Source organism: Antechinus flavipes, chromosome X (assembly GCF_016432865.1).
Source record: "Antechinus flavipes isolate AdamAnt ecotype Samford, QLD, Australia chromosome X, AdamAnt_v2, whole genome shotgun sequence".
In the NCBI taxonomy this organism is placed as follows: domain Eukaryota; kingdom Metazoa; phylum Chordata; class Mammalia; order Dasyuromorphia; family Dasyuridae; genus Antechinus; species Antechinus flavipes.
Window position 1 is genome coordinate 8,905,562 of NC_067404.1, and position 26,717 is coordinate 8,932,278.

Consider the following 26,717-nt stretch of genomic DNA (forward strand, 5'->3'; position numbering starts at 1 on the left):
TGAACCCGGGAGGCCCAGGGACTGCTGGGAAGCACACCCGCCCACGCCAGGGATAGCATCGGGCTCTAACTGAGATCCCGTCTTTCCTGCAGGCGGGGATGGAGGCCGCGAACCCCCATTCTGACAGGGGCGCCTTTGGCTTCCGCAGCCTGCCAGAAGGGAAGCGTGTCCCAGCCCCACCCCTCCGGGAAAAGCGGCCATTTGAAGCCCTTCGCAGCCTGGCTCCTGTCCCGAGCCTATTGCGCTTCCATTCCTTGCACCTGCTTTACTTCACGTCTCCTCCATAAGCCTTTGCGTGGGTTGTGCCCCCCTCCAGGCAGGCCTGCCCTTCCTCTTGTAATCCCTAGATTGTTTCAAAGCTCAGCTCACGGCCACCTGTTTATGAGGGTTTTACCTGCTCTCCCTCCCCCTCTCCCCCCACCTACTCCCCGTCTCCGAACTGTTGCATTTCCCCCCAGATTTTCTTGTGTGTCCCCCCCCCCATAAGACGCAGAGACACCTTCTTTGTACCCCCAGCCTGGTACATAGGAAGGCGGCTTTAACAAAGATGCAGCTTTTCTGCCATGATTGAGGGATCCCGCAGTCTCTGGCTCCCCCTGCTGAGCAATGACCGCATGGCAACCTGTCTGCTCCGAACTGAGCCGAGACGGTGATGTCATGTGCTGTCTGAGGCAGGAACCCCCCAATATTGGTCATTCGTGAAATCAGGGCAAGGGCAAAGAGGAGGCTTGGACCGGGGTCGGCCTGGGCCGTGAGGAAGTGTTGGAGGCCAAATCTAGGACAGTCCATCTCCAGGGGGGGCCGTCCCCCACATGGAGCAGAAGGGGATCTTTGTATGGCCCCAGAGGAGACAGAAGAGACATCTTTCCCCTATTCTCCCCCACCCAATTCCCTTTTTTCCCAGGGAGACTTTCATTCCTGCCGGGAGGGGAAGTAGGCGGTAGGGGCTGGAGGCCACCCTCTGCTCTCCCCTCAGAGAGAGGGAATATTGCCTTCTTGCTATCTGCTTCCTTAAATATCATCCTCCACATCTCTCTGCTCCCTTAAAAATCACCCTTCATCTATCTGCTCCCTTAAAAATCACCCCTTTCACCTGTCTGCTCCCTTAAAAATCACCCTCATCTATCTGCTCCCTTAAAAATCACCCTCATCTATCTGCTCCCTTAAAAATCACCCTCATCTATCTGCTCCCTTAAAAATCACCCTCATCCATCTGCTCCCTTAAAAATCACCTTCATCCATCTGCTCCCTTAAAAATCACCCTCATCTATCTGCTCCCTTAAAAATCACCCCTCATCTATCTGCTCCCTTAAAAATCACCCTCATCCATCTGCTCCCTTAAAAATCACCTTCATCCATCTGCTCCCTTAAAAATCACCCTCATCTATCTGCTCCCTTAAAAATCACCCCTCATCTATCTGCTCCCTTAAAAATCACCCCTTTCACCTGTCTGCTCCCTTAAAAATCACCCTCATCTATCTGCTCCCTTAAAAATCACCCTAATCTATCTGCTCCCTTAAAAATCACCCTTCATCTATCTGCTCCCTTAAAAATCACCCCTTTCACCTGTCTGCTCCCTTAAAAATCACCCTCATCTATCTGCTCCCTTAAAAATCACCCTCATCTATCTGCTCCCTTAAAAATCACCCCTTTCACCTGTCTGCTCCCTTAAAAATCACCCTCATCTATCTGCTCCCTTAAAAATCACCCCTTTCACCTGTCTGCTCCTTAAAAATCACCCTCATCTATCTGCTCCCTTAAAAATCACCCTCATCTATCTGCTCCCTTAAAAATCACCCTTCATCTATTTGCTCCCTTAAAAATCACCCTCATCTATCTGCTCCCTTAAAAATCACCCTCATCTATCTGCTCCCTTAAAAATCACCCTCATCTATCTGCTCCCTTAAAAATCACCCCTTTCACCTGTCTGCTCCCTTAAAAATCACCCTCATCTCTCTGCTCCCTTAAATATTATCCCCTACATCCATTTGCTCTCTTAATTGTTAAGGGTTAAACTATGTGATCTTCAGGTTCAAAATAAACTTCTTCCCCCAATATTTTATTTTTCCAAATACATGCAAAGATACTTTTCAACATTCATCTTTGTGTTCCAAATTCCCCCCCCCCCAAGATGGCAAGCAAACGGATATCAGGTTAAATCTAAACAGATTCCCATATTCGTCATGTGGTGCAAGAAAAATTCAGATCAAAAGGGGAGGAACTACAAGAAATATAAAAAGCAAACAAACAACAAAAAGATTTCTATTCCAAGTCTCTGGGATTACATTGAATCACCACATTGTTGAAAAGAGCCAAGTCCATCCAACTGATCATCACATAATCTTCTTGTTACTGTGTCCAATGTTCTGCTCTGCAAGAAAAATCAGATCACAGGGGGGAAAACTATGAGAGATAAAAAAAGCAAACAAACAACGTTTCTGTCCTAAGTCTATTAGAATTACCTTGAATCGTTGTTGAAAAGAGTCAAATCCCTGTCCCCATTCCCCTCCCTTTTTTTTTTGCTGAGGCAGTGGGGGTTAAGTGACTTGCCCAGGGTCACACAGCTAGGAAGTGTTATGTGTCTGAGATCAGATTTGAACTCGGGTCCTCCTGACTTCAGGGCTGCTGCTCTATCCACTATGCCACCTAGAAGCTTTTTTTTTTTTTTTTTTATCCATCATCACCTAATCTTGTCACTGTATCCAGTGTTCTGGTCCTGTTCACTTCACTCAGCATCACAAATTAAGCTTCTGATTGTTAATCATTAATGGGGAAAGGAAGACCCCGAGTTTTCTATCCAAAGCTTGACTTGAACTCATATAATAAACTCACATAGTAAGTAGACAAGAAAGAAAGCCATTTATCTGAGTTGATAGCAAAACAAAGTATACATAGAGAAGAATATATATGTCAGAAAATGTAGGGTAAATGAGCCCTCCCATTGGGAGTGAGGCAATTCAGCCCAGCTCAGAGAGAAAGCCCTAGAGGTCACCCACTGGAGATGGGACGTGATGGAGAATCCCGCCTCTTCCCAGAATCTTCCTTTCTCTTCAGTAATCTGAAGTAGGGTTGGCACCCTTCATCTTCTCTCTCAAAGCTAGAATCTACAAGTGCCCAAATCCACTGCGCAGCATAAACGCTCAAGAATTTGGACAGACGGAAGCTCTCCTCTTCCCCACTTTTGCCAACCCCACCATCCTTCCATGCAGGTGTGGGGCGCTGACGAGGGAGAGTCCCATTCCCAGGAGCTTTGGGCCTCCCGTTACATCAGGGTAATTGTGAAGCGCATGAACCAAAGGCTCAGAAATTATTTGGGCGGGTTGATAGTTTAAAGACACATGGGTTAAATGTTGTTGGTCTGTCACAATCTCGCTCTTTGTGACCCTTTTGGCGTGTTTTTGGTAGAGATACTAGAATGACTGGCCATTGCCTTCTCCAGCTCACTTTGTAGATGAGGAAACTGAGGCAGAGTGAAATGACTTGGGTCGCACAGCTAGTAAGTGTCTGAAGCTGCATCTGAACTCATGAAGATGTGACTTCTTGACTTCCAAGCTTGGCATTCCGTTCAGGAAGCCACAGTTGCTGGAAAGTTGGGATTTTGTCCGACCGTTCCCACTCTCATCTCCGGTGGCTCCCTATTTACCGACTCCCTCCTGTCTGTGGCTCAAATTCCCCTGAGTCTTCCTGCTCCAGACTGGCTCCGTCTGCTCCTTGGGATTTGAGGGGTAGCCCAAAGAGTTCGGGAGGATCTCCGTTCTAGTGGCATTGACTCAGGCTCCCACTGCTTGTATTGCCCTCACTATTTAGATGCCAACGAGTGATCGGCACGGCAATTCCAATGAATCCCTTCACATCAATTAGCTTTTACAAAAGGCATATTTCCTTGGAAGACATAACCAGAACAAAAGGACATCTTTTCTCCAACTTGGGGGAGCTCTTCCTTATTCCCACCTCAGTCTTTGGAAAGAGTGGGCTCCCTCAGCGCAATTTCTACATGATGCCGGTCCTACTGAATTCATGCTTTTGTTATCACATCTAAATGAATCTCACTGCCAGTCTAGCAAAAGTCGCTCCTGAGAGGGATTCCTTGCATCTATGGACATCGATGCTGAGCTGGCTACAGAACCTCAGCACGAGGACACCAGGCAACCTGGACCCTTCCAAACTCCTAAATTTAGGATTTCCAATCCCTTCCCCTAAAATGAAAAAAAGAAAAACACACAAAAAATAAAAAGCCAGAGGGCCAATTCCACGGGACCACGTATAGATCTCAAAAGCGAGAAGGCTTCCCCTCTTTCGGCATTATCTTTTGCCAGAAACCATTAACGAAGGAGTCAAACCAAGAGAGAGAACAACTCAAGAAGAGAACGTCCAAGGCCTTTTTGAAAATGCCTTTAGTTTCAGTCCCACAAGTGCAGCTGGTCAAAGAAGCTTCTCCTGACTTTGTACGTAGCAGTCTAGGAGCAGTTCTAGAATGTCTGGGTAGACTTCACTATTTCCCCAAAGTGCTTCCACTATATGCCATCATGATTATTCTAGAAACAGGTTCTCCATCCTCTCCCATGCAGAGAATTCACGTCAGCTGAGCATGCTTTGCTAGGTGGTGCTGCGGTGGGTAGAGTGTCAGGCGGGAGTCAGGAAGTCACCTCTTCCCGAGTTCAAATCTGGCCTCAGACATTTACCAGTTGTATGGCCTTGGCAAGTCACTTCATCCTTTTAGCCTCAGTTTCCTCATCCGTAAAATGAACTGGAGCAAGCCTCTTCAGTGTATTTGTTAAGGAAACCCTAAAGTGGCATCATGAAGACAAGACTGAAATGTCATCGCAAGCATGCTGCTGCGCTCTGTACATGGCTCAGTCCTCAGTTACACCTACAGATATGCTCAAATGAGCCCTTCCATAATGGCTTTTCAATTCCCATTCTCTCAAGGCCTCATTCTTTGCTCTATTTACTGTCAAATCCCTAGCCACTCTCACAACTTCATAAGCACTAAACTGTTCTCTCCAAGATTACCATTGCTCTCTTCACTGCTAACTCCAATGGCCTTTTCCCGCTTTTCCTTCTCCTTGATCTCTCTGCCCATCTTGACTTGGCTCCTCTTGTCCCTTTGCTTTCTAAGACATCGCACTCATCTGGTTCTCCTCCTACCTCACGGGCTCATAGACTGAAAACTGCAAGGGACCTTAGAGGTCAATCCTCTTCATTTTACAGATGAAGAAACTGAAGGTCAAGTGACTTGTCCAGAATCGAATGCAGAATCCAGAAGAATCTGTCTTAAGGGACAGAGCTAAGATTTGAATTTGGGCCCCTTGGGTCCAAATCCAGTGTTCTTTCCACTGTACCACACTGACACCTCTTTGATGACATCTTCTTAAGTCTCAGTCACAGAATATCTTCCTCCTATCATTTGGGTTTCTCTCAGGGCTCTGTCATTACCATGATTCAATTATCTCCTCTCCAGAGACGACTTGTAAGTTAATGTGTCTTTCTGGACTCTAGTGTCAAACCTCTAATTTCTTGGTTAATGTATTCACCTGGATATCCCACTAAAACTTCAGTTTCAATATTTCCAAAATCGAATCCAATTCCTTCCTCCTCCTCTCAGATTCTTTTTTTTTTTTTTTTTTTTTTTGTGGATAGCACCACCATCTTGTTGATCACTTCTTCTCAAAACCTTGGAATTATCTTTGATTTTTTTCCTCTTGTCTTTTCCCCATTCAAATCCAAGCAGTTTGCAAGTACTGTAGAATTCATATACATAGCATTTTATGTATTTGCCTATCTCCACTCACATGACCATTTCCCTCTCCCTTCTCCCCCTCCCTCATTTCAAACCCTTATCATCCTCATAGGCTCATAAAATTTGGAGTCTGAAGGGATCTTGGGGATCATCTACCCCAATCTTTGGATTTTATTGGATGTATGACTTCAAGCCAATCCTTTAATCTTTTTTCACCCGAACTCTATCATTACTCTGGCTAATCTCTTCTTCAGTCTCTCTCTTCTCTACCACATCCTTCCCCTGCCTTTGTACCAGCTCTCCTCCCTGCTTGGAATGGATGCTCTCCTTATTTCTCCTTTTCAGAAGACATCTTCTTCAAGATTCTTCTCAGCTGCCATATTCTCCATAAAGATATTATAAAGCTCCTCAGGGGCAGCTAGTTGGTGTAGTGGATAGAGCACCAGCCCTAAAGTCAGGAAGACCAGAGTTCAAATCTGACCTCAAGACACTTAACACTTCCTGGCTGTGTGACCCTGGGCGAGTCGCTTAATCCCAATTGCCTCAGCAAAAAATAAAATAAAATAAACCTCCCCAGCTGAAAGTATTCTTCCTCTCCCTCCTCAAATCTCTTTGCTATTTCTCTGACTCTCTTTGTTGCCTTCATAATATCCTAACTTAGTCTTCTTATTCATGTATATTTTGTATGTCTTCAACAGTAAAACAAAAGCTTCTTGAGAGGGCAGCGTTTGTGTTATTGTCTAATCATTGCATCTATCCCCAGTGCACTTGATCCATACAATTAATGCCTAGAACTCAAGCTGCTTCCTGGAAGCTTAGGTTTTTTTATTCCCGAGATATACCCCATCCTCATGAATCAACTACCCTTGTTGAGTTTCAGCTCCATCTAACATTAGTTCCCTTTGAGCTACATAACTATCTTTTTGGGGGAGTATCCAGCAAACTCGGCTCAAGTCTAATGTCCGTCAATCCATTACCTTATTCTTAGTGTTGGTTGATTATTATTATCATTCTCAAAGAGGACCAAAATGAGATCACTATGTTAGAGTTAAGTTACAATATGTCCAACTATGGCTGATCAGACTAATACAAGCTCAGAATGTTCTGCCACAGGTCAGCCACAAATAGTCCCTATGAGCATTTAGGGTAGCTTCTTTAATATTGTATATCTTGTGTTTCTTCTGAGCTACTTCAATTCTGCTTTGCTCATATTTACCTTTTTCAATATCCATTTCCCCCTCAGCCCCTCACAATCCTACTAGCATCAATGGTCCAGATTCCATTTCAAGATTGGGCTTAAAATTTTTTTTTTATTAAGGCTTTTTATTTTTAAAACATATGCATGGATAATTATTCAACATTGACCCTTGCGAAATCTTGTGTTCCAATTCTTCCCATCCCCCACTTCTCCCTAGATGGCAAGTAATTCAATATATGTTAAACATGGTAAAATATATGTTAAACCCAATAAACCCATACATAGTTATACAATTATCTTGCTGCACAAGAAAAATCAAATCAAAAAGGAAAAAAATGAGAAAGAAAATAAAATGCAATAAAAAGAGTGAAAATGCTATGTTGTGATTCATACTTGGTTTCCACGGTCCTCTTTCTGGGTGTAGATGGCTCTCTTCATCACAAAATCATTAAAATGGGCCTGAATCATTTCATTGTTGATGATCCTGTTGTTGCCGTGTACAATGATCTCCTGGTCCTACTCATTTCACTCAGCATCAGTTCATGTAAGTCTTTCCAGGCCTCTTTGAGATTATCCTGTTGGTCATTTCTTATAGAAAAATAATATTCCATCACATTCATATACCATAACTTACTCAGACATTCTCCAACTGATGGGCATCCACTCAGTTTCCAGTTTCTTGCTATTACAAAAAGCACTGCCACAAATGTTTTTGCACATGTGGTTCCCTTTCCCTCCTTTAACATCTCTTTCACATATAGGCCCAGTAGAGACACTGCTGGATCAAAGGGTATGCACATTTTGATAACCTTTTGAACATAGTTCCAAAATGACTCTCCAGAAGGGTTGGATCAGTTCACAACTCCACCAACAATATATTAGTGTCCCAGTTTTCCTACATTTCCTACAGCATTCATCATTATCTTTTCCTGTCATCTTAGCCAATCTGAGAGGTGTGTGGTGGTACCCTAGAGTTGTCTTAATTTGCATTTCTCTGATCAATAGTGATTTGGGGCATCTTTTTATATAACTAGAAATGGTTTTAATTTCTTCATCTAAAAATTGTTCATATCCCTTGATCATTTATAAATTAGAGAATGATTTGAATTCTTATAGATTTGAATCAATTCTCTCTATATTTTAGAAATGAGGCCTTTATCAGGACCTTTGAATGTAAAAATGTTTCCCCAGTATATTCCTTCCCTTCTAATCTTGTCTGCATTAGTTTTGTTTGTATAAAAACTTTTAAACCTTTATTTTAATTTTAAAAAAATTTAGTTCCAAATTTTCTCTTTCCTTCCAGCCTATTTTTCACTCATTGAGAAGGCAAAGAACATGATACCCATTATACATATGAAGCCATGCAAAACTTTCTTCCACATTTGTCAGATTCGGGGGGGGGAGGAAGAAGCAAGAAAAATCAAGAAATAAAGGGGGGGATCTGATTCAATCTGTATTCAGAGTTCATCTATTCTCTTCTTAGAGTTGGTTAATATTTTTCATCATGAGTCCTTTGCAATCGTCATGGATCATTGTATTGATCAAAGTTGCTAAATCTTTCAGAGCTGATATCTAAATATTGCTAACACTGTGCACAATGTTCTCCTGGATCTGCTTGCTTCAGTTTGTTTCAATTCACACAAGTTTTTTTTTTAAACCATCCTATTGTCATTTCTTAGAGCACAACAGTATTCCATCACAATTATAAACCATTACTTGTTTAGCCATTTCCCGATTCATGGGCATCCCTTCCATTTTCAACTCTTTGTAACTACAAAAAAGCTACTAGAAATATTTTTCACATTTGAGTCCTTTTCCTTTTTCTTTGAGCTCCTTAGGAAACAGACCTCATAGCAATATTGTTGGATGAAGGAATATTATATATATATATATATGTGTGTGTGTGTGTGTGTGTGTGTGTGTGTGTGTGTGTGTGTGTGTGTGTATGTATATAGTTTGATAGCCCTTTGGAAACAATTCCAAATTGTTCTGCCAAATGGTTGCACTAGTATGCACTAATGTCCCCGTTTTTCCACATCCCCTCCAGTATTTGTCATTTTCCTTTTCTGTCATGTTACTCAATCTGATGAGTGTGAAGTGGTACTTGAGAGCTCTTTTAATTTGCATTTCCCTAATTATCAGTGATTTAGAGCATTTTTATGTGATTATTTTTAGCTTTTATTTCCTCTTCTGAAAACTGTCTGTTCATATCCTTTGGCCATTTATCAATAACACAATGACTTGTGTTATTATAAATTTTGCTAAGTTTTCTATGTATTTGAGATATGAGGCTTTCGTCAGAGAAACCCACTTACTGACTTCACCCCCCCCCCCCATTTTTCTGATTTCCTTTCCTTTTGGTTATATTGCAGTTTTGTGCAAATCCCTTTTAATTTAATGTAAAATAAATTATCCATTTTATTTCCTATAATCCTCTCTCTTATCTGGTCATAAATTCTTCCCTTATCTAAAGTTCTAACAGGTAAAATTTCCCCAGTCTCCTATTTTGCTTATTATAGTACTCGTTATGTCTAAATCATGTACCCATTTTGACCCTGTCTTGGGATATGTTAGTCTATGCCTAGTTTCTGCCATACTGTTTTTCAGTTTTCCCAGCAGTTTTTATTATTTGCTCCTGGTTTTAGACATTAATAGTTAATTAATTAATTAATTAATAATTAATAAATTAGACATTTATCATTTTAAGAAAAATTCCATTTATTCCTATGCTTTCTAGTGTTTTAAATAGGAATGTGTTGCATTTTTTAAAACATGATTTCTGAATCTATTGATATTATCATATGATTTTTGGTCAATGATATAGTCAATTTTCCTTAAAGTTCTCCTGATATTAAATCCTGCATTCTTGGTATAAATCACAGTACATGATCTTTGTGATATATTGCTGTAACCTCTTTGTAAATATTTTATTTAGAATTTTTGCATCGATATTCATTAGGATAATTGGCCTATAGTTTTCTTTCTCTGCTTTTGCTCTCCTGGGTTTAGATATTGAAACCATATTTGTGTTGAATTTAGTAGAACTCCTTTACCAATTTTTTTCAACCAGTTTATATCTATAATCTTGGAATTAATTTTCTTTAAATGTTTGATAGAATTCACTTGTAAATCCATCTGTTCTTGGGGATTTTTCTTAAGGAGGTCACTTATAGCTTAATTTCTTTTTCTAAAAGAGGATTTTGTAAATATTCTGTTTATTCTTGTGTTTATCTGGGCAGTTTCTATTTTTGTAAATAGTCATTTCATTTAGAATTTTTCAGTTTTTTGGGCATATAATTGGGCAAAATAGATCTTCAAATTCGTTTTAGTTTTATCTTTATTAGTTGTGCATTCATTTTTTTTCCCATTTTTGATACTGGTAATTTGGTTTTCTTCTTTTTAAAAAAAAATGATGCCTCGAATGCACTCCCTTCTCACCCCTGGGATTCTTAGTTTCCATTAAAGTTCTGTTCATGTGCAGCCTCATAATGGAAATCCGAACTTAGCTTTGTTTTGATGTTTCATCCTTTGATTGTTTAACTCATTCCTTCCTCCAAGGTCTCTTTGGACCTGTAAGCCTTCCTTCCCCAAGAGGGGGATTCTCACCTGTTACTTCCTTTGTCTCCTAGTCAGAAGCAATGAGATTTCACTTCTTAGGAGTTCTCTTGGGGACAATTCAACCTGTGTCATCAGGTGTTGGGTCAAAGCATTCTCCCTACATTTCCCTGGGTCCTCCATCCTTTCCTCTCTACAAAGCCATTCATTCAAGAATATGGTTCCTCTGCTATTCTAGCTTCAAATGTAGCATGTAACAAAAAGAGCTTATTTCTCTCTGATATTCTGATGTTAAAATGTTCACTTCATCACAGTTAGTATTTTTGTCCCCTCAACTTTAAATGGAAAGCTTTATCTTCCTGGAACTATTTATCAGTTGGCCACATCCTTCATTACCTTGCTGTGATACCTGATGTGTTTTTTCTCAGAACTACTTGCTTGCTGTAGCCAATTTCCTTTCTTGGGCTGCAGAAGGTAATGAGATGAGATAGGAAAGAAACCTGGAGGATCCCAGACGATGTTACAAAATCACCTTGTAGCGTTGGATATACTTGGCACACATACCGGTTGATTTTCTGTACTTATATACTTAATATATTTCTCAACATCAAATTTGAAATGTGTTTTCTAACCTCAGTAATAGGATTCTTATCCCCTGTATTTCTGCCTTTGATTCTTGGAGTAAAGATAGTGGCAGCAGCATGAAAGGATTGATGACAACGTTTTTCTTGTTCTTACTAATGTCATTCATTTTTCTTTATTCTGCACTTATATATAGAAAGACCTGCAAATATTATATGGGTGTACATATACTAAAAATGGGTTTTCCCAGGGTCATTTGGGGAGAAACATCTGATAGAAATGGATTGATTCAAATGCAGTAGTTGCTATAATTAGTTTTACAGGAAAATATATATTTGTATTTTAGAGGTCTTAGCTGGGGTGGGGAGGGGAGAAAAAAACCCCAGATAACCGGATATCAATCCCTTGAATGAACACTTTCATTCTGAAAATTAATGAGAACCTCAGTTTTTAACACTTGGTTTTCAGGGTCTAAAGTTCCTCAAAAGGGAATCAAAAGAACTGAAAGTGTGACTCAGCTCTTCCACTGCCTTTCTTCAAGTCCTTAGGGAAATCATTTTTAATCCTCTTAGAGTCCTCATCTATAAAAATGATTTTTTAATGAATGAATAAAAAACTCTGCCACTCAATGAGCACTGATTAAGCACTAATGAGACAGGAAGTATTAAGGATACAGAGAAAAGGCACAAAGACAGGCCCTACTCTTGAGGAGCTCCCATATTCTGATGGGGCAGACAGCTTGCAGTTATGTTATCTACAAGGTTGCATTGTCTAGAGCTTTCCTTCCAAGGAGCAAGTATCTTTTAATTTTGTGGCCGCAATCACCATCTGCAGGGATCTTTGAGCACAAGAATACAAAATCTGCTGCTGTTTTCATTTTTTCTCCCTTATTTGCCAGGAATTGATGGGGCAGTTGCCAAGATCTTGTTTTTTTTTTGGGTTTTTTTTTTATGTTAAGCTTCAAGCCAGCTTTTACACGCTCCTCTTTCATCTTCATCAGGAGGCTTAGTTCCTCTTCATTTTCTGCCATCGGAGTGGGATCATCTGTGTATCTGAGATTGTTGATATTTCTCCCAGTCTTAATTTCAGCTTTTGTTTCTTCTGGCCTAGCGTTTCACATGATGTACTCTGTATCAAAGTTAAATAAATAAGGAGACAATATACAGCCTTGTCTTACTCTTTTTCCAGTCTTAAACTAATCAGCTGGTCCATGTTCAGTTCTAACTGTTTTTTCTTGGTCTACATACAGAATTGGCAGAAGGTAATCTCAGAGGAAAGGCCTCTTCTTTCAACCAGGAGGCAGAGGTGAGAAGGGAGACCATTTCAGCTATGAGGATCTGCTAGTGAAAAGGCACACGGTTGGGACATGGAGATTCACATATGAAAACAGCAATTGTCACTGGAACACAGTGTGTGGAAAGCAGGAAGGAAGAGTGGAAAGGGAGGAGGGCCAAGTTATGCAGAACTTTGAACCACAAGCAGAGGGTTTTGGTTTTGATTCTAGAGGCCATAGGAAGTCACTGAAATATATTGAATGAGAGGGAGCTTTAGAAAAATCATTTTGACTTCATTGAGGAAGTTCTGAGGTGGGGAGATGACTAGAAGGCTGGGGCAGGTGTGAGAGGATGAAGGCCTGCACTAAGGTGACTGGGAGAATGCTAGCGTAGCCAACAGTGATAGAAAAGCTTGGAATCTCTTCGCTGGCCTGTTTGTCCAGCCCTAGTAACCTCTCTCCAGCTCTTTTGCGGTCTCTCTGCTGACCTTTGGTCTTGGATCTCCAAGTATCTTTTGGATATCTGAAACTCCGTGTTGTCCGTAGCTAAATTCTCTATCTTTCTCCCTAAACCTTCCTCCCTCTTAACTGTCTATTAATGTCAAGGGTCCTTCCTCCCAGGCTCACAAACTTTGAGTCCTCACTATTTCTCACCCTTCAGATCCAAGTCCAGTCTTCTAAATGGGGCACAGTGGATAACATGTCTGACTTGGAGTCATAGCTGGCCTCAGAGACTTACTGTGTGACCCCAAACACATCAACCACTCTGTTTGCTTTGGTTTTCTCATCTGTAACATGAGAAGGAAATGGTAAACCATGCCAATCTCTTTGCCAAGAAATTGTCAAATGGGGCCACAAAAGGTCAGACATGATTGACGTGACTGAAGTCTTCTAAATGCTCCCTTTGGTACTCTGACACTGCCTACCACTCTGGTGTAGACTCTCATTACTTCATGTCTGGACCTTTATAGTAGCCTATTGGTTGGTCTCCCTTCTTTGAGTGTCTCCCCACTAGAGCTGAAAGAAGCTCGATGTCACAGTGGATAAAGTGCCAGACTTGGAGTCAGGAAAATCTGAATTCGAATCTGGTTTCAGATACTTACTAGCAGTGTGACTGTGTCCTTAGCCTCTATCTGCTTCCTTCCAGGCTTGTTTGTGGAGATCAAATGAGGTAATAATTGGAAAGCTCTTAGCACAATGCCTGGCACCTAGTAAGTGCCATGTAAATGTTGGCTATTTTAGCTATTAATACAATCCATTCTTCTTTCAAACAAGTCTGGTCGTGTCACTCTTATGGTGGCCCCCAGATTAAAATATCAAACCACGTGTGTAGCTTTTAACGTCTTCATAACTTGGCCCCTTCTCAGCTTTCTTTCTCAGGCTTCTTTCATTTTACTCCCTCTCCTCCATCTCCAGTATGCATCTAGTCCACTGGGACTGGCCTTCCCTTGGGCTCTACCTTACTCCATCTTCCAGTTTGGGGCATTTTCACTGGCTATCCCCCAATCCCAGAAGTCTCTCCTTCCTCATCTCGGGGCCCTGGGTTTTCCGGCTTTCTTCAAGTCTCGGTGTTTTCCTAGGTTTTGATCTTATTGATTTTCCTCTGATACCATCTCCAATTTATCTAGCCTAGATCTTATTTATACCTAGCTGTCTCCATGTTCTTTCCTCTATTAGAGTAGGAGTTCCTTAAGAGCAGGAGCTGTTTTCTGACTTTCTTTGAACCTGCGGTGACTTGCACCTAGTGGGCACTTCATAAATGCTTGTTGAAGTTATTGACTTGGATGAGGGGAGGGTTTGGGGTTCCATTTTGGACAATAAAAAGGCTTTGTTCACTGTTTTCTATGTCCAAAGCCCTGTGCTAATCATTGAGAAAATAAAGAAAAGTGTAATACTGCTCTCAAGGAATCTACATTCTACGGAGGAGACAACACAAATCACAGGTTTTACCCACAAGCTGGATTTTTATTTCCTCTATTTGATTTTACATTTCCCTTCGTGACAAAACAGATGGTAATGGGTGTTTTTATAAATGATTTCCATTGATCAAATGAGATTCCTTTCTAATCTCAAGCCACTTTACAGTTCTGAGGGCTTTCTTTGGCTAGGAGAACATTCTTTTCCAGTTCTCTGGTAGCAGGGGCTGTTGAGGGGGCAGGTACTGTCATAAACCTTGCGTGGTTTAATGTGGCTCTGGTTACCGGTTACCGAGAGGGCCGGTTTCAGCCATGTTTCTTGCGATCCCACTCAGCCCGCTTTGTGATGCTTCCTTTTTTTTCCTTCCAAAGGGCCAGATGGTCATGTGACCAGGTACAGTTTGGAGTGGCTGCTGAAGAATAGCTACGAAGGGCAGAAGCAGGCTGTCCAACCTAAAATTCTGTGGAATGCAGAGATCTACCGGCAGGCTCAGGTGCTGCCTGTTGACTTCCAGAGTTTTTTGGAGACCAAGGACGGCCTGAAGGAGTTTCTGCAAAATTTCCTGCTCTACGGGATTGCATTTGTAGAGAATGTCCCTCCAACTCAAGAGGATACAGAAAAATTAGCAGGCAGAATCAGTTTGATCAGGTAAACCCTAGCGGGACCTAGGCAACATCCAATTTCTCAAGTCCACCATGATGAATTTGCAGAGCCTGAGTCAAACATGTCTCGATCACTCATTCTCATGCATAGATTCAAAATAAGGTCTCTGATCCTCGATTTTATGCTGCAATTTCTAATCTCTACAAATCAGAATTTCGGGTTCAAATATGGAGGCATATAGAGCAGTCTAAGAGATTTTCCAGACCATTGATTCTCTGTTGAACTGGGCAGTACTGTATTGTGATTCGAAAAGGCCCATCCTAGAAACTAAAACAAAGGGAAGGAAAGGTGAATTCTGGGTATGTTTCATGTTATTCCCTAATGAAATTCTAGAGTAGGTTGCACATAAAAATGCAAAAATGATCATAAAGAATTCACTTGAGTTCAGGAGGAAGTCATGAACCGTCTCTACTTTCCAGGGAAGAATAGGAACAGGTGCAGCGAGAGGAGGATTTAAATAAGCAGCAAATACGGCCTTGGACAATCTTGGTTACACAAAAAGGGATGATCAAGTGCCTTCCCAGCTCGTTTCATTGCAATTCAGTGCTAGCTGTGGAGCCCAGGATTACACTTGGTGCTAGGGGCACAAATACAGGGACCTCAGGGACTCGCTGACATTCGATTGTTTGGATCCAATGTGTTTTTACAACAAAGCTTCTTAAACTGTGGGTTGCAACCCCACATGAGGTCACACGAGTGAATGTGGAGGTTGTGGAATTATGATTTATTATCAGTCAGTGTTTGGTTCTTCTGCCTATTTTATATACCCATATACTCAGGGTCTTGTAAAAATTTCTTGGGTAAAAACAGGTTGTGGATGGGGAAAGTTTGAGAACTCTTGTTTTATACAAAACATAAACAAAGGCAATGCGGAGTAATTTGACAGATGGTAATAATAGGGGATGGTGGAAAGCAACTTAACACCTGAAAAATCTAGAAATGAGGTAGCAGTTGAGCTGATCCTTGATTCTCCAAGAGAGAGGTGGAAGGTGAGGAGGAAGGAGGGCCTTCCAGGCCAGGCAGCCAGACCTGGGGTCGGAAGGGGAAATACCGTGTAGCAGCAGCAGGTAGGACTGTGGGGCTACGATAGAGAATGAAGAAACAGAGTCTAGGGAACTAGGTTAGAGCCAATTTGTGAATGGAGATAACAAGAGGAACTGCAGTTTTGTTGAAGTGGTAATAGGAGCTGCTGAAACTTCTTGGACCGGAGAATGGCATAGTGGTTAATTCCCATCCTCTAGAAATATCAGTCTGTTAGATGTGTGGAATAGAGGTTGGAAGATAATGGAGAAAGGGAGTCCAGTTAAGAAGCTGCTAATAGACAATGGCTAGGCTAGGGCAAGCTCTCAGGGTTCATGTCCCAGACAAGAAGTGAAGCCTGATGTGGTAGATGTGGGTGGCCTGAGGTTGAGATTAGAGGAGTGGGGAGAGGCCCAAGGTAGAGTTCAGCCACCCGTGCTCAGTGGCTTTTGTTACAGCAGCAGAAGGTTGGTGGGGAGACTGGGGGAGGGAGGGGAAGGCATTGGGCTTGGAGTCCAAAAAGAAGTCAGGGAACCCATTTCCTCTCTTGTGTTCTAGAGATGATCTTCATTATTTCTAAGAGGCCACAAGATTGCTGTTTAAAAAGCTCTGTTAAATGAATGTGAGTGCTGCTGGGGGATTTGCTGTGGCGTGCCGGTGGGAGCCCAGGAATTATTCTTGCCTTCATCCCATACCACCTATTTGACTACCAACCGTAAAATGACGCAAAGAACAAACGGCTGTCTGGTCTGTTCCATCAGGATCAAATGGGAGAATAGGTGACAGAGCTGGGAGCTGAACCGCAATGACATCGACCTTGTCTTAACTGTCCCCAGAGCGGCCATTTCAAGGGGCCTGGCCCTTTGGTTCCACCTTCTGTATGTGACCAAGGGTCCTCTGTATCCCATGCTTTTTCCCTCAGAGTAGAGCTTAATCCTTAAGAGTTTCTCCTCTGTCAAAAGAGCATAGAGCTAGACTTAGTGACCTCTAGAGTTTCAGGATCCTATAGTCCATTCGATTTCTCTGATGGCCCCTGGAGCCAGGATTTCCTTGACAGCATCCTCTCTCATGAGTCCTCTGCTGGAGCACTAGAGAGCTGGGCTCAACTGGAGATTATGGGGATGAACAGCATAGGTGGAATTTCCAAATGTGGATGTGGTTAGCTACTTCCCCATTCTAGCCTGGGTGGCCAACATATGTGGAAAACCAGATTTCTGTGGCCAGTGGGCACCAGAGTTAGCAGCAAGAGGGAGAGAGGACTGAGGATCTCTGTTGTTGCAATTATGGAAGCCCAGGAGTATCGCAGTGCGTGTACTTGTATACATATGACCAGTAGCAAGTACATGTGTTCTACATGCATGACCTAAGCATGTCCCAGAAGGTACAGTAGCAGAGCCAGGGTTATTTTTATGGGCCAGAACTCTGAACTTGAAACAAAGGATTCTTACAAGGTGCTAAGTCAGTGGAATTGATAGAGACAATAGTTGTCTAATTTAGCCTGGTTCAGTATGACTGATCTGATCCTACGAGGAGATGTTATGGGCCAGAACTTGAAACAAGGTACTAAGTGGAATTGAGGAGACAGTGGTTAAATCTACTTTAGCATTGATTTAATCCTACAACAAATAGTGGTTTCCTGGTGATAAAATGATTGGTGCATACTCAGTGTGAGGTATATAAGGAGAAGCTCTAAAGAAGGCCTCTAAGAAAGCTAACCGGGCCACAGGAAAGGAGACAAGACTTGGAAAGAGACAATAAAAGATCTGGACTTTAATTCCTGGCTGCACTTGTGGTGATTACTGAACTGAAAGGAAGGCTGCTCCCAGAGACCCCAAGAAAACCCCAACAAGAGAAGATTACATATTAGAGAGAACATTACAGGCTATCACCAGGTCTTTGGCTTCCCTGGCCTATACTCTATAAAACTCCACCAAGAAGATGCTCTTCAGTTCAGGGTTAGTGAGGAGAAGGTAATCTCTGATCTCAAGTCTGTAATGATGGGCTGAATGGATCCAGCAAGAAGAAATGTAGAATAGAGAGAAACAAAGTTCTACAGTTGAGTTTCATACACACAGGCCAGGGGAGGCACAGCTAAACAACAGTTTAAACTAAACAGCTAAACAATTTAAACACTATGTGAACAGACCTTCAGGATTTTCCTACATAGAGCTCAGCACTAACACTGATCAAATCCTAGGCTACATCAGAGACATTCATCATGCAGTCCGAGAGAGGTGATAGCCTGCTGTCACTGCCCTGCTCAGACCACAAGTGGTATAGTGGGGGGGGAGAGGGAGGACCACTCCTCTAATTAAAAGGATATTTTTTAAACTGAATGATGTCCAGAGAGTAGGGCAGTCAGTAGGGAAAAGCCCATGAGGCTTAGTTAAGGGAATTGAGTATGTCTAACCTGGAAAAGAGAAAATGGGGGAGAGACACTTAAGCATTTAAAAGGGCTATCCCAGGGATTAGACTAGCTCCTTCGTAGTTAACAAAACCAGGAGCCATATGTAGAAGCTGAAAAAAGAGATGCAGATCGATGCCATCAGGATGTCCCAAAGTGGGAGGGGTTCACCCTGGGAAGGGAGGTGTCCCTTTCACTTGAAGTTTTCAGGCAAAAGCTGACTGGCCAATAATTGGTTATGCTATAGAAGAAATTCTTATTCAGGTCTAGGTTAGACTAGATGGTGCTTAAAGTATTTCTCATCTTTGAGGTCCTATAATTTGTGGAATGGATGAATGGATGGATGAGATGCCTACTGTCAAATGACAGAATCACATTCATAAGATCACAACCTAAAAAATGAGCTCTAACTTCAGAGAAATTAAAAGGGACCAAGGTAAAGTTTTGTGTGTGAATTAAGAAAAATCAACTTGGCAGGGAACAGAATGAGAGAAAAGAGGGCCATCTGGCGTAAGAGGGATTTGTAGACAAAAGACTTCAAGTTCTCAATTACCCATCTGTTCCACGAACTGTGAAATGATTGATGAAGTCTCTTCCTACTCTAATACTTTCAATTCCTACAACACTTTACCTAAGTTTCTCTCAGTCCTTACAACAGCTGAGTGAAGAGATCAAGCCGCTGGTGTGTATTGTCACTGCATTAAAGCAGCTAAGATTCCGAGTGTGAGGCACTTTCTCAGCAAATGAACGAGGATCAGTCTCCTGACTTGGTGCTTTTTGTAAAAGTGATAGTTTCAAGGTATCTATGTTGGTCGGCTCCTATTTGGACACACATACTGGACGGGATTGGTTCTTAGGAGCACACCCTTAGGGCCCAGATGAAAAGTGTCTGTTACCTGGCTGATTATGGGCATAAAGACTATGGACAGAAAGAAATGGGAAGGAAATAGGGGTGGTTTGCCTGAGAAAGAGAATCCATAGGGAAGTAGGGGTCTCATGCTGATCCGCAGATATTTCTGGAGCTGTCATGAGTAAGCCAGTCGGCATGGAGTTAAAATTCACAGACACCTCCATCTTAGCTGATTATATGAAACAACTTTCTAACTATGGAGCTGGCCGGAGAAATCAACCCCCTTAGAAATGAGCTTCCCATAGTTGGAAGTATTTAAGGCAAGGCCGAATGCCTACTTTTTAGGATGCTATGGGGTATATTGGGTCATTGGGTAATGGTCATATTGAATAACCTCCAGATTATTCCACCTTCCACCTGATTTTCTAGTTTGTGGTTCTAAGAGATTGCTCGAGATTTCAGAGCCCCTGATGATGTCATATTTAATATTCTAACGCCGGCTTCTTGAAAGGGAGATCAGTGAACCGACCTTTGGTGAGGATATTGCCGTATTCAACTTTGATGAAATTTGTGATCTTTTCCCAGATAGTAGCATAGTGGTTTTATTGATTTCCACGAAAAAAAATAAAGTTTTCAGAAGAGATAGTTAGGGAGAAGATTGAAGGGATAAAAATTAAATGAAAAAATGTCAAGCAACTCATCTTCTTTCTTTATCTTACAGAGAAACCATCTATGGTAGGATGTGGTATTTTACTTCTGATTTCTCTAGGGGAGACACAGCGTACACCAAACTAGCTCTGGATCGCCATACAGACACCACTTATTTCCAAGAGCCTTGTGGGTATGTGAACCAACTAACCAGGATCAGAGCTGGCCTCGCAGGCGGGAAGCAACTGTGTGTCCTCTGTAGGCTGCTGACCCTTTCCGTGACACACCCAAATCTTGCTTAGAGGCCAGGGATCCACTTTGATTTTTCTTGGTCTTGTCCTCCTAGAAATGCAGTTATTCTGGGATTTAATAGTACTCATTTCACTTAGTGAACCCTAATATTTTAACTGGGCAAAGAAATGATTTAATTATAGAGCTAAGAATTTACATTTTATCAAGTTGATTTTTTTCCCCAAAGCAATTGAAATCTTCCAGTAATTTGTTCCATGGAATGATGATTGTATGGAATCTAGAATTTCCTTTTTGTATAGAAAAATCCCTTTCTCCACAGAAAACCAGCAACAAACTATCTGTTGCTTCCCGTTCCCTGACACGCACAATCCCCATTGCACTTTCCCCCTTCTTCTGAAATGTAAGCTACACTCCCTATCCTATACTTTCCTCCACGATAGGATACGCCCAGAAAGGACACAGAAGAGGTAACATCAAAAGGGGGAAGTAATTATCTCTCACTGAAAAAGAGGTCAGGGAAAGGAGAGCTCATCAGGGAAAGGTACCCCCCTCCCTCCGAATCTTGTGGAGCTGGTCTTCCTTCCCCTGTCCCCTCTGTGAGGAGAACACTGGGCTGCTAATGTTGCTATTGCCATTGCCCCTGCCTCTGAGCCTATCACGGTTTATTTCTCAATTCCGAATTAGGGAATGAAGCACCAATAAAGCCCATCTCTGAGCTGCTGGTCTTTATTAGTCGCACTTTTCCCCCCTTGGAGCTCTTACTCACACCAAAGCTCTGTAGTGGAACATAGAGTGAGTCATTGGTCCTCCCCAAATAGAGATTCGAAATCAGATATTGGTGCTCTGTATACACCAGACTAATTCAAGATACCAGAGTTCAGAGTCACCATTACTTATGCTCATTTGCAGGAGAGAAACATCCCTCAGACTTTTACTTTTCAATGCTAGTAACCAACTTCATTAATGAATTCATGAAACAGTCCTTTATATTACTTATTAGATCACACAAAATGTTTATTCATGAAAGTTTATATGGTCTAATAAGTAATATAATAAAGAAATGTTTTGTTGTGTTTTTTTTTTTAAATAAGAGTTTTCTGAAACCCTCTCAAAAGGAACTGCACATTTTCTGAGGAGGAAGGACATTGCAGTTCTGGGATGGCTGGCCTAGACTAAGACCTAGGTGTAGAAGATAAGAGTTTAGCTGGAACAGAGAGTTAGAAAGGGGAAGAAATGTTTCACTAGCCTAGAAAGTAGGCCTTAAAAACATGGCCTTTCTCTCTTCTCCTTGAAGTGCTAGGAAGCCACCTTCAGTTAAGCAGAGGAATAATGTGCTCAAAATTGGGCTGCGGGGAGACCATTTGGGCAGGTCTCTTTTTAATGGATATTTTTGTAATGGGATTGGTACTAATGAGAGGAACTTTCTATTTTGTTCCCAAAATACTTTTCCATTCCAGTAAGACCCTCTGTTTACCAATGAACAGAAGGATCTCTTGACTTCCCTTTTTTCCCTTTAGCATTCAGGTATTTCATTGTCTCAAACATGAAGGGACCGGTGGGAGAACTCTGCTTGTCGATGGATTCTATGCAGCAGAAAGAGTCCTGCAGAGGGCCCCTGCAGACTTTGATCTCCTCAGCAAGGTGCCACTGAAACATGAGTATATTGAAAATGTGGGAGAATGTCACAATCACATGATTGGAGTTGGGCCAGTCTTGAATATCCACCCTTGGAACAAAGAACTCTACTTAATCAGGTGAGCGTGCTTGGGCAGAGTATGTGATAAGCAAACCCAGCATCCTACAAGATCTCATGTTCCCCTAAAGTGACTCTTGATCCTGTAGCCCACTCTCCTGATCAAAACCATCCAAGTCCATAATATTGCCATCTTGCAGTAGCAGAGTCATTGCCTTTGAGGAGCTTCCTAGAAATCCGTTGAAATGGAGTGCTGCTGCCACAGGTTTTATCACTAAAGGCCTTTGCTCCAGAGGGGATCTCAGAAGAGGGTCGGGGGGCGGGAGGAGGGAGAAATTAAAATTAAAATAAAAAGTGAAAACATTTTTATGATAGAGGCTTGGATTCAAGAGGGAGAAACCCAAAAGTCAAATCCAAATGAGGCCTGCCAGACTCATTGACCCTTAACAAATTAGTAAGTAGAAAAGTGCTGGTCACCTCGAATGTGTACAAGTCACTTTTAGTCATGAAGGCATCAATTGTCTCCTCTGCAATCTGGACAGGCTAGATCATGTTTTACCTATGGTAAGAGGCAGCATAACAGGATAGCTAGAAAGCAGACCTCAGAGTCCAGAAGGCCTGGCCCGAGGTTCTACCTCTGGCTCAGCCTGGCTGGGTGACCTCTCAATGCCACAGACAACTCTCCAAGATCGGAAATTGCCAAAGTGGCTGATCTGCATTATCCCCCTGACGCCTCTTCCCTTACATCTCCCTCTCGTGCTCTCTGGATGACCACGTCGTTGCTTGCACTTGGCTTAAAGCCTTGTTTGTACTTGTATCACAGGTATAACAATTATGACCGTGCAGTCATCAACACTGTGCCTTATGATGTCGTCCACCGTTGGTATGCGGCGCACCGGACTCTTACAACAGAGCTGAGGAGGCCAGAGAATGAGTTATGGATCAAACTGAAACCAGGCAAGGTGAGTGCCTCACTTGGGGGAGGGAATGAAAGTAGTTTGCCTTGCAGCCAAGAAGTTAGGTATTGGGCTTTCTAGATGGTCTCTTTGCTTTTGCTTTCAGTGTCAACTTGAGATGGTCATTAAATGCGCGGGAGCTGATGAGATCCCCAAGTGAAGTAGGATAGAGGAAGGAGAGAAGAGGGCCCAGGACAGAGCATTCAAATTTGGGGGCCTTCAGACTGGGAAATAGCCCAGTAATGGTATTTTGTGTAAGGGAAAAGATAGAGGGGTCCTTTCGCTTGCATTTTTTTCTGAAAGGGTCCATCAGAAACCCAGCTGTCCAAATGATCTCCTCAAAGCCCAATTCTTAACGACATCACTCCTCTATGCTGGAACCATCGGTGGCTCCTTACTCCTTCCAGAATAAAAGACTGAACTTGGTCTTCAAAGAGATTCTATTGCTTATGCCTCGTGAGAGGTCTGCTATCTTTTGAGAAAGTGGAACAATAACAGAAAAAGAGGAATAATTGTTATTAATCAGCCAATCACCAAGGAGTCATTGAGCTCACTAAGTGTATAAAGACAGAAATGGAAAAGCCCTGCTTCACAGAGCATGCGTTTGAAGCAGGTACAAAATAAATAAAAAGGTCCGAGGTAAGATGAAGAGGGGGCCCTAGAAGAAAGGGATCCAGAAAGGCCTTATAGAGAAGGTAGCGCTTGGAGATCCCAAGAACAAAACACTCATTTACAAATGCTCGATTTGAACCTTACAGCATTTCTTTCCAGTAGAGAGTGTGCTGTGACTGAGACTCACTAAGTTTCCCAAGACCTCCTAACCTGTTTGTTGCAGCTCTTTGAGGACACAGACTGTTAGAGAGTTTAGTTGAGACTCTTCCCATTCTGTTGCCTGGTTTTTTTTTTTTGGGGGGGGGGCTCTCTCCATTGAGAGGTCATTATTTCAGCCAGTACCATGTCCTCAAGTATAGGTACCATATGGTGCTACCATTTTCCTTTGTAATTTCTAACAGCGCTTACCTCAGACATTGAATATTCAAATGTGGGGACTGGTTTTTTGATAGAAGACATGATGAGAAGGGGATTTCAGAAAAACCTGGAAAGACTTATGTGAACTGATGCTGAGTGAAGTGAGCAGAACCTAGCGACAAGAAGATTACGTGACGATCAAAAGATTCATGATGAAATGATGTTCTCTACCTCCAGAGAAAAAAGTATAAAGTCTGGATGCAGATCAAAACATAGTATATTCATTTTGTGGTTTTGGGGTTTTTTTTTCCCTTTGTTCTGTTTCTTCTTTTACAGCGTGACCAATGTGGAGATTTGTTTCCATGATTGTACATGTATAGCCTATATCATATTGCTTGCCATCTTGGGGAGGGGGGAGAGGAGGAAGGGAGAGAGAAAAAATTTGAACTCAAAAACTTTTTAGATAGAATTATAAAAAATAAAATGCTGTTTACAAAAAAAATAAATAAACTAACCTCCTTGTTTTCAGGATCCCATAGTCATCTCTTCTGACTGCATCTTCTCTTTCCTTTTATTCATTCACAGGCCCTATTTATAGACAACTGGCGTGTTCTACATGGCCGGGAATCATTCACGGGCTATCGCCAGCTATGTGGCTGTTACCTGACCAGAGATGATGTGTTAAATACAGCCCGCTTCCTTGGACTTCAAGCTTAAAACTTCAGCCATGGAAACGAAGCCTGATGGCCACTGAGCACACTGGCTACCAGAAAGAATTGCACAGGACCTAAAGAGCAGGAACAATTGCTCACGACCTAAAGAGCAGGAACTCGTATCAATATTTAGACTGGCCACCTAGAGCACCCCACATTATTTCAGTTTTCTCTTGTTACTGACATGGGAACATACAAAAGAAAGGTCCTATTAGGCTTCAAAGTCTCCCATCCAATGGCAAAACACTTTACATTCTCTTTTATAGAGCAGGCTTTTTTTTTTTTTTAGTTCCCAGCCTTTTGGTATAATCCAGATCAGTTCACTCCCATGCTATCCCCACAATAAATCCCTTTGTATCTGAATCCCTTAAGACATTCTTAGACTAGGGGCAATATTGCTTAGAGTTGGGAGAGACTTCAGCATTTAGGTCAACCCCCTCACTTTGGAAATTAGGAAAACAGAGGCCCTGGGAAATCAAACGACTAATTCCAAAGTCTGAGAGGTAGTTTTCATCAGAGTCGAGACCCAACCCAAGTCTCCTTACTCCCCTCAATGGAAAGGTCGAGGATATCCTGGGAGATTCTCAGGTCTATATCATTCATCCTTTGCTTCTTAGCAAGGTCCGTGAGCACAGGTAGAATCAAGGGATCTGAAGTTTAACTTTAGACGAGACCTCAGAGATAATCCAATTCCCACCTTTTATATACGGGAAGTGACTTATCCAAGCTCATATAAGTAGAAGTGCCTGGGCTTGGATTTGAAGTCCAAAGATCATACAGCTATGTGACCCTTAGTCTTATGATTCCAAATCCAGTTCACTCTCCTTTATTGACATCAGACTCTTGGATTCAGATCAGGAAGGGTTATTAAAGATCATCCAGTGTAAGCCCATCATTTGGTAGATGAGGAACAGACAGGTTCAAAATTACACATGCAGAAAAAAATAGTTGGGAATGCAAAGACCTTGAAGATCAAAGACCTTGGTTGTACTTAGAGTGAGACACCTTTAAGTCATAGTTTAGCAGTACATGGTTATTTTCCTCAGTTTCCATTATTTTATAACTTTGGTACTAGAAAGTATTGAATGCCTTCCATCTTAGAATTCTCATTCTTTGCTTTTGACATTTTCATTCATAGCTATAGGGGTTTCCTAGAACATAGTGCTATGGTTGTAGTTCTTAGCCTCATAAATCTCCCTTGGAGCTTGGGGGGGGGGGGTCACAGGATGGCAGTAATAGAAAGGACCTCAGAGACCATCTGATAAAAACCCCTGATTTTGTAGATGAGGACACTGTGACCCAAAGAAGAAAAAAGAAAAAGACTTATAAGATCATGGATTTAGAGCCAAAGCCTTCAGAGACCATCATTGGAGAGAGGCACAGAGAGCTCAAATGCCTTTGCCCCGGTTCACACAGGTGGCAGAATTCACATTTGAGCCCAGATTAGTGAATATTTGATGTCACATTTTGAAGGGATTTTAGAAATAAACCAGGCCAACTGCCCAAATTTTACATGGAAGGACCTGATGCAGATAAGGAGAAAGGGCTCACCAGGCTCACCTGTCAGCAAGCAGTAAGGAAGGATGGTTTATTTACAAAGTACCTGCATTGTTCTGCTTGTGTAGTTGCACAGGGACACAATACCTGTGAGTGGCAGGATGACCATTTCTGATGGACTTTCACATTTACAAAGCACTTTCATCTGGCTCCTTTCTGCCTACCCTAGGAGGTAGATGTTACAGAAATTCTAAAGGGCCCTAAGACCACCTCCAGGACAACCCAGCCATGTTACAGATGAGAAACTGCACAGTGGATAAGACAGGTGTGTGTGTGTGTGTGTGTGTGTGTGTGTGTGTGTGTGTGTAAAGAGGGAGGTGGGAAAACTGAATTTTTGAAAGGTGAAGAAGTTCATATGGATTCAGGGTGAAGGAAAGGGAAGAGAATAAGCATTTCTAGAGAATTTGCCATGAACCAAGTAAGCACTTTCCAGTCAGCTCATTGGCTCCTCACAATAACTCTGGGAGGTGGATGCTATTATGGTCTCCATTTTACAGAGGAGGAAACTGGGGTAAACAGAGATGAAGTGGCTGGTCCAGAGTAGCATGGCTAGGAAGTGTCTGAAGCTGGATATGAACTCTGCTCTGTGGTGCCCCCCTGGCCGCCTAGGGGTATAGTTCAGAATTTCTGATAATCATAATCCCTTATGGATTTATGTAGCACTAGAATATTTCTAAAACATTCCACATACATTATCTCATTTGAGCTCCTTGAGCCCATATGGTCT

At 42.1% G+C, this 26,717-nt stretch overlaps 1 protein-coding gene across 1 annotated transcript in view; it reads left to right on the plus strand.

Annotated features, from left to right (window-relative positions):
* TMLHE (trimethyllysine hydroxylase, epsilon) overlaps positions 1 to 26,276 on the plus strand; it is a 102,968-nt gene extending 76,692 nt beyond the window's left edge. Inside the window, exons 4-8 of the mRNA XM_051968158.1 lie at positions 14,637 to 14,913; positions 19,924 to 20,043; positions 21,620 to 21,856; positions 22,619 to 22,757; positions 24,306 to 26,276. Coding sequence (XP_051824118.1) covers positions 14,637 to 14,913; positions 19,924 to 20,043; positions 21,620 to 21,856; positions 22,619 to 22,757; positions 24,306 to 24,437 — 905 coding nt within the window. The 3' untranslated portion in view covers positions 24,438 to 26,276. The remainder of the gene's footprint in view (positions 1 to 14,636; positions 14,914 to 19,923; positions 20,044 to 21,619; positions 21,857 to 22,618; positions 22,758 to 24,305) is intronic.
* Positions 26,277 to 26,717: the final 441 nt, after the last annotated feature.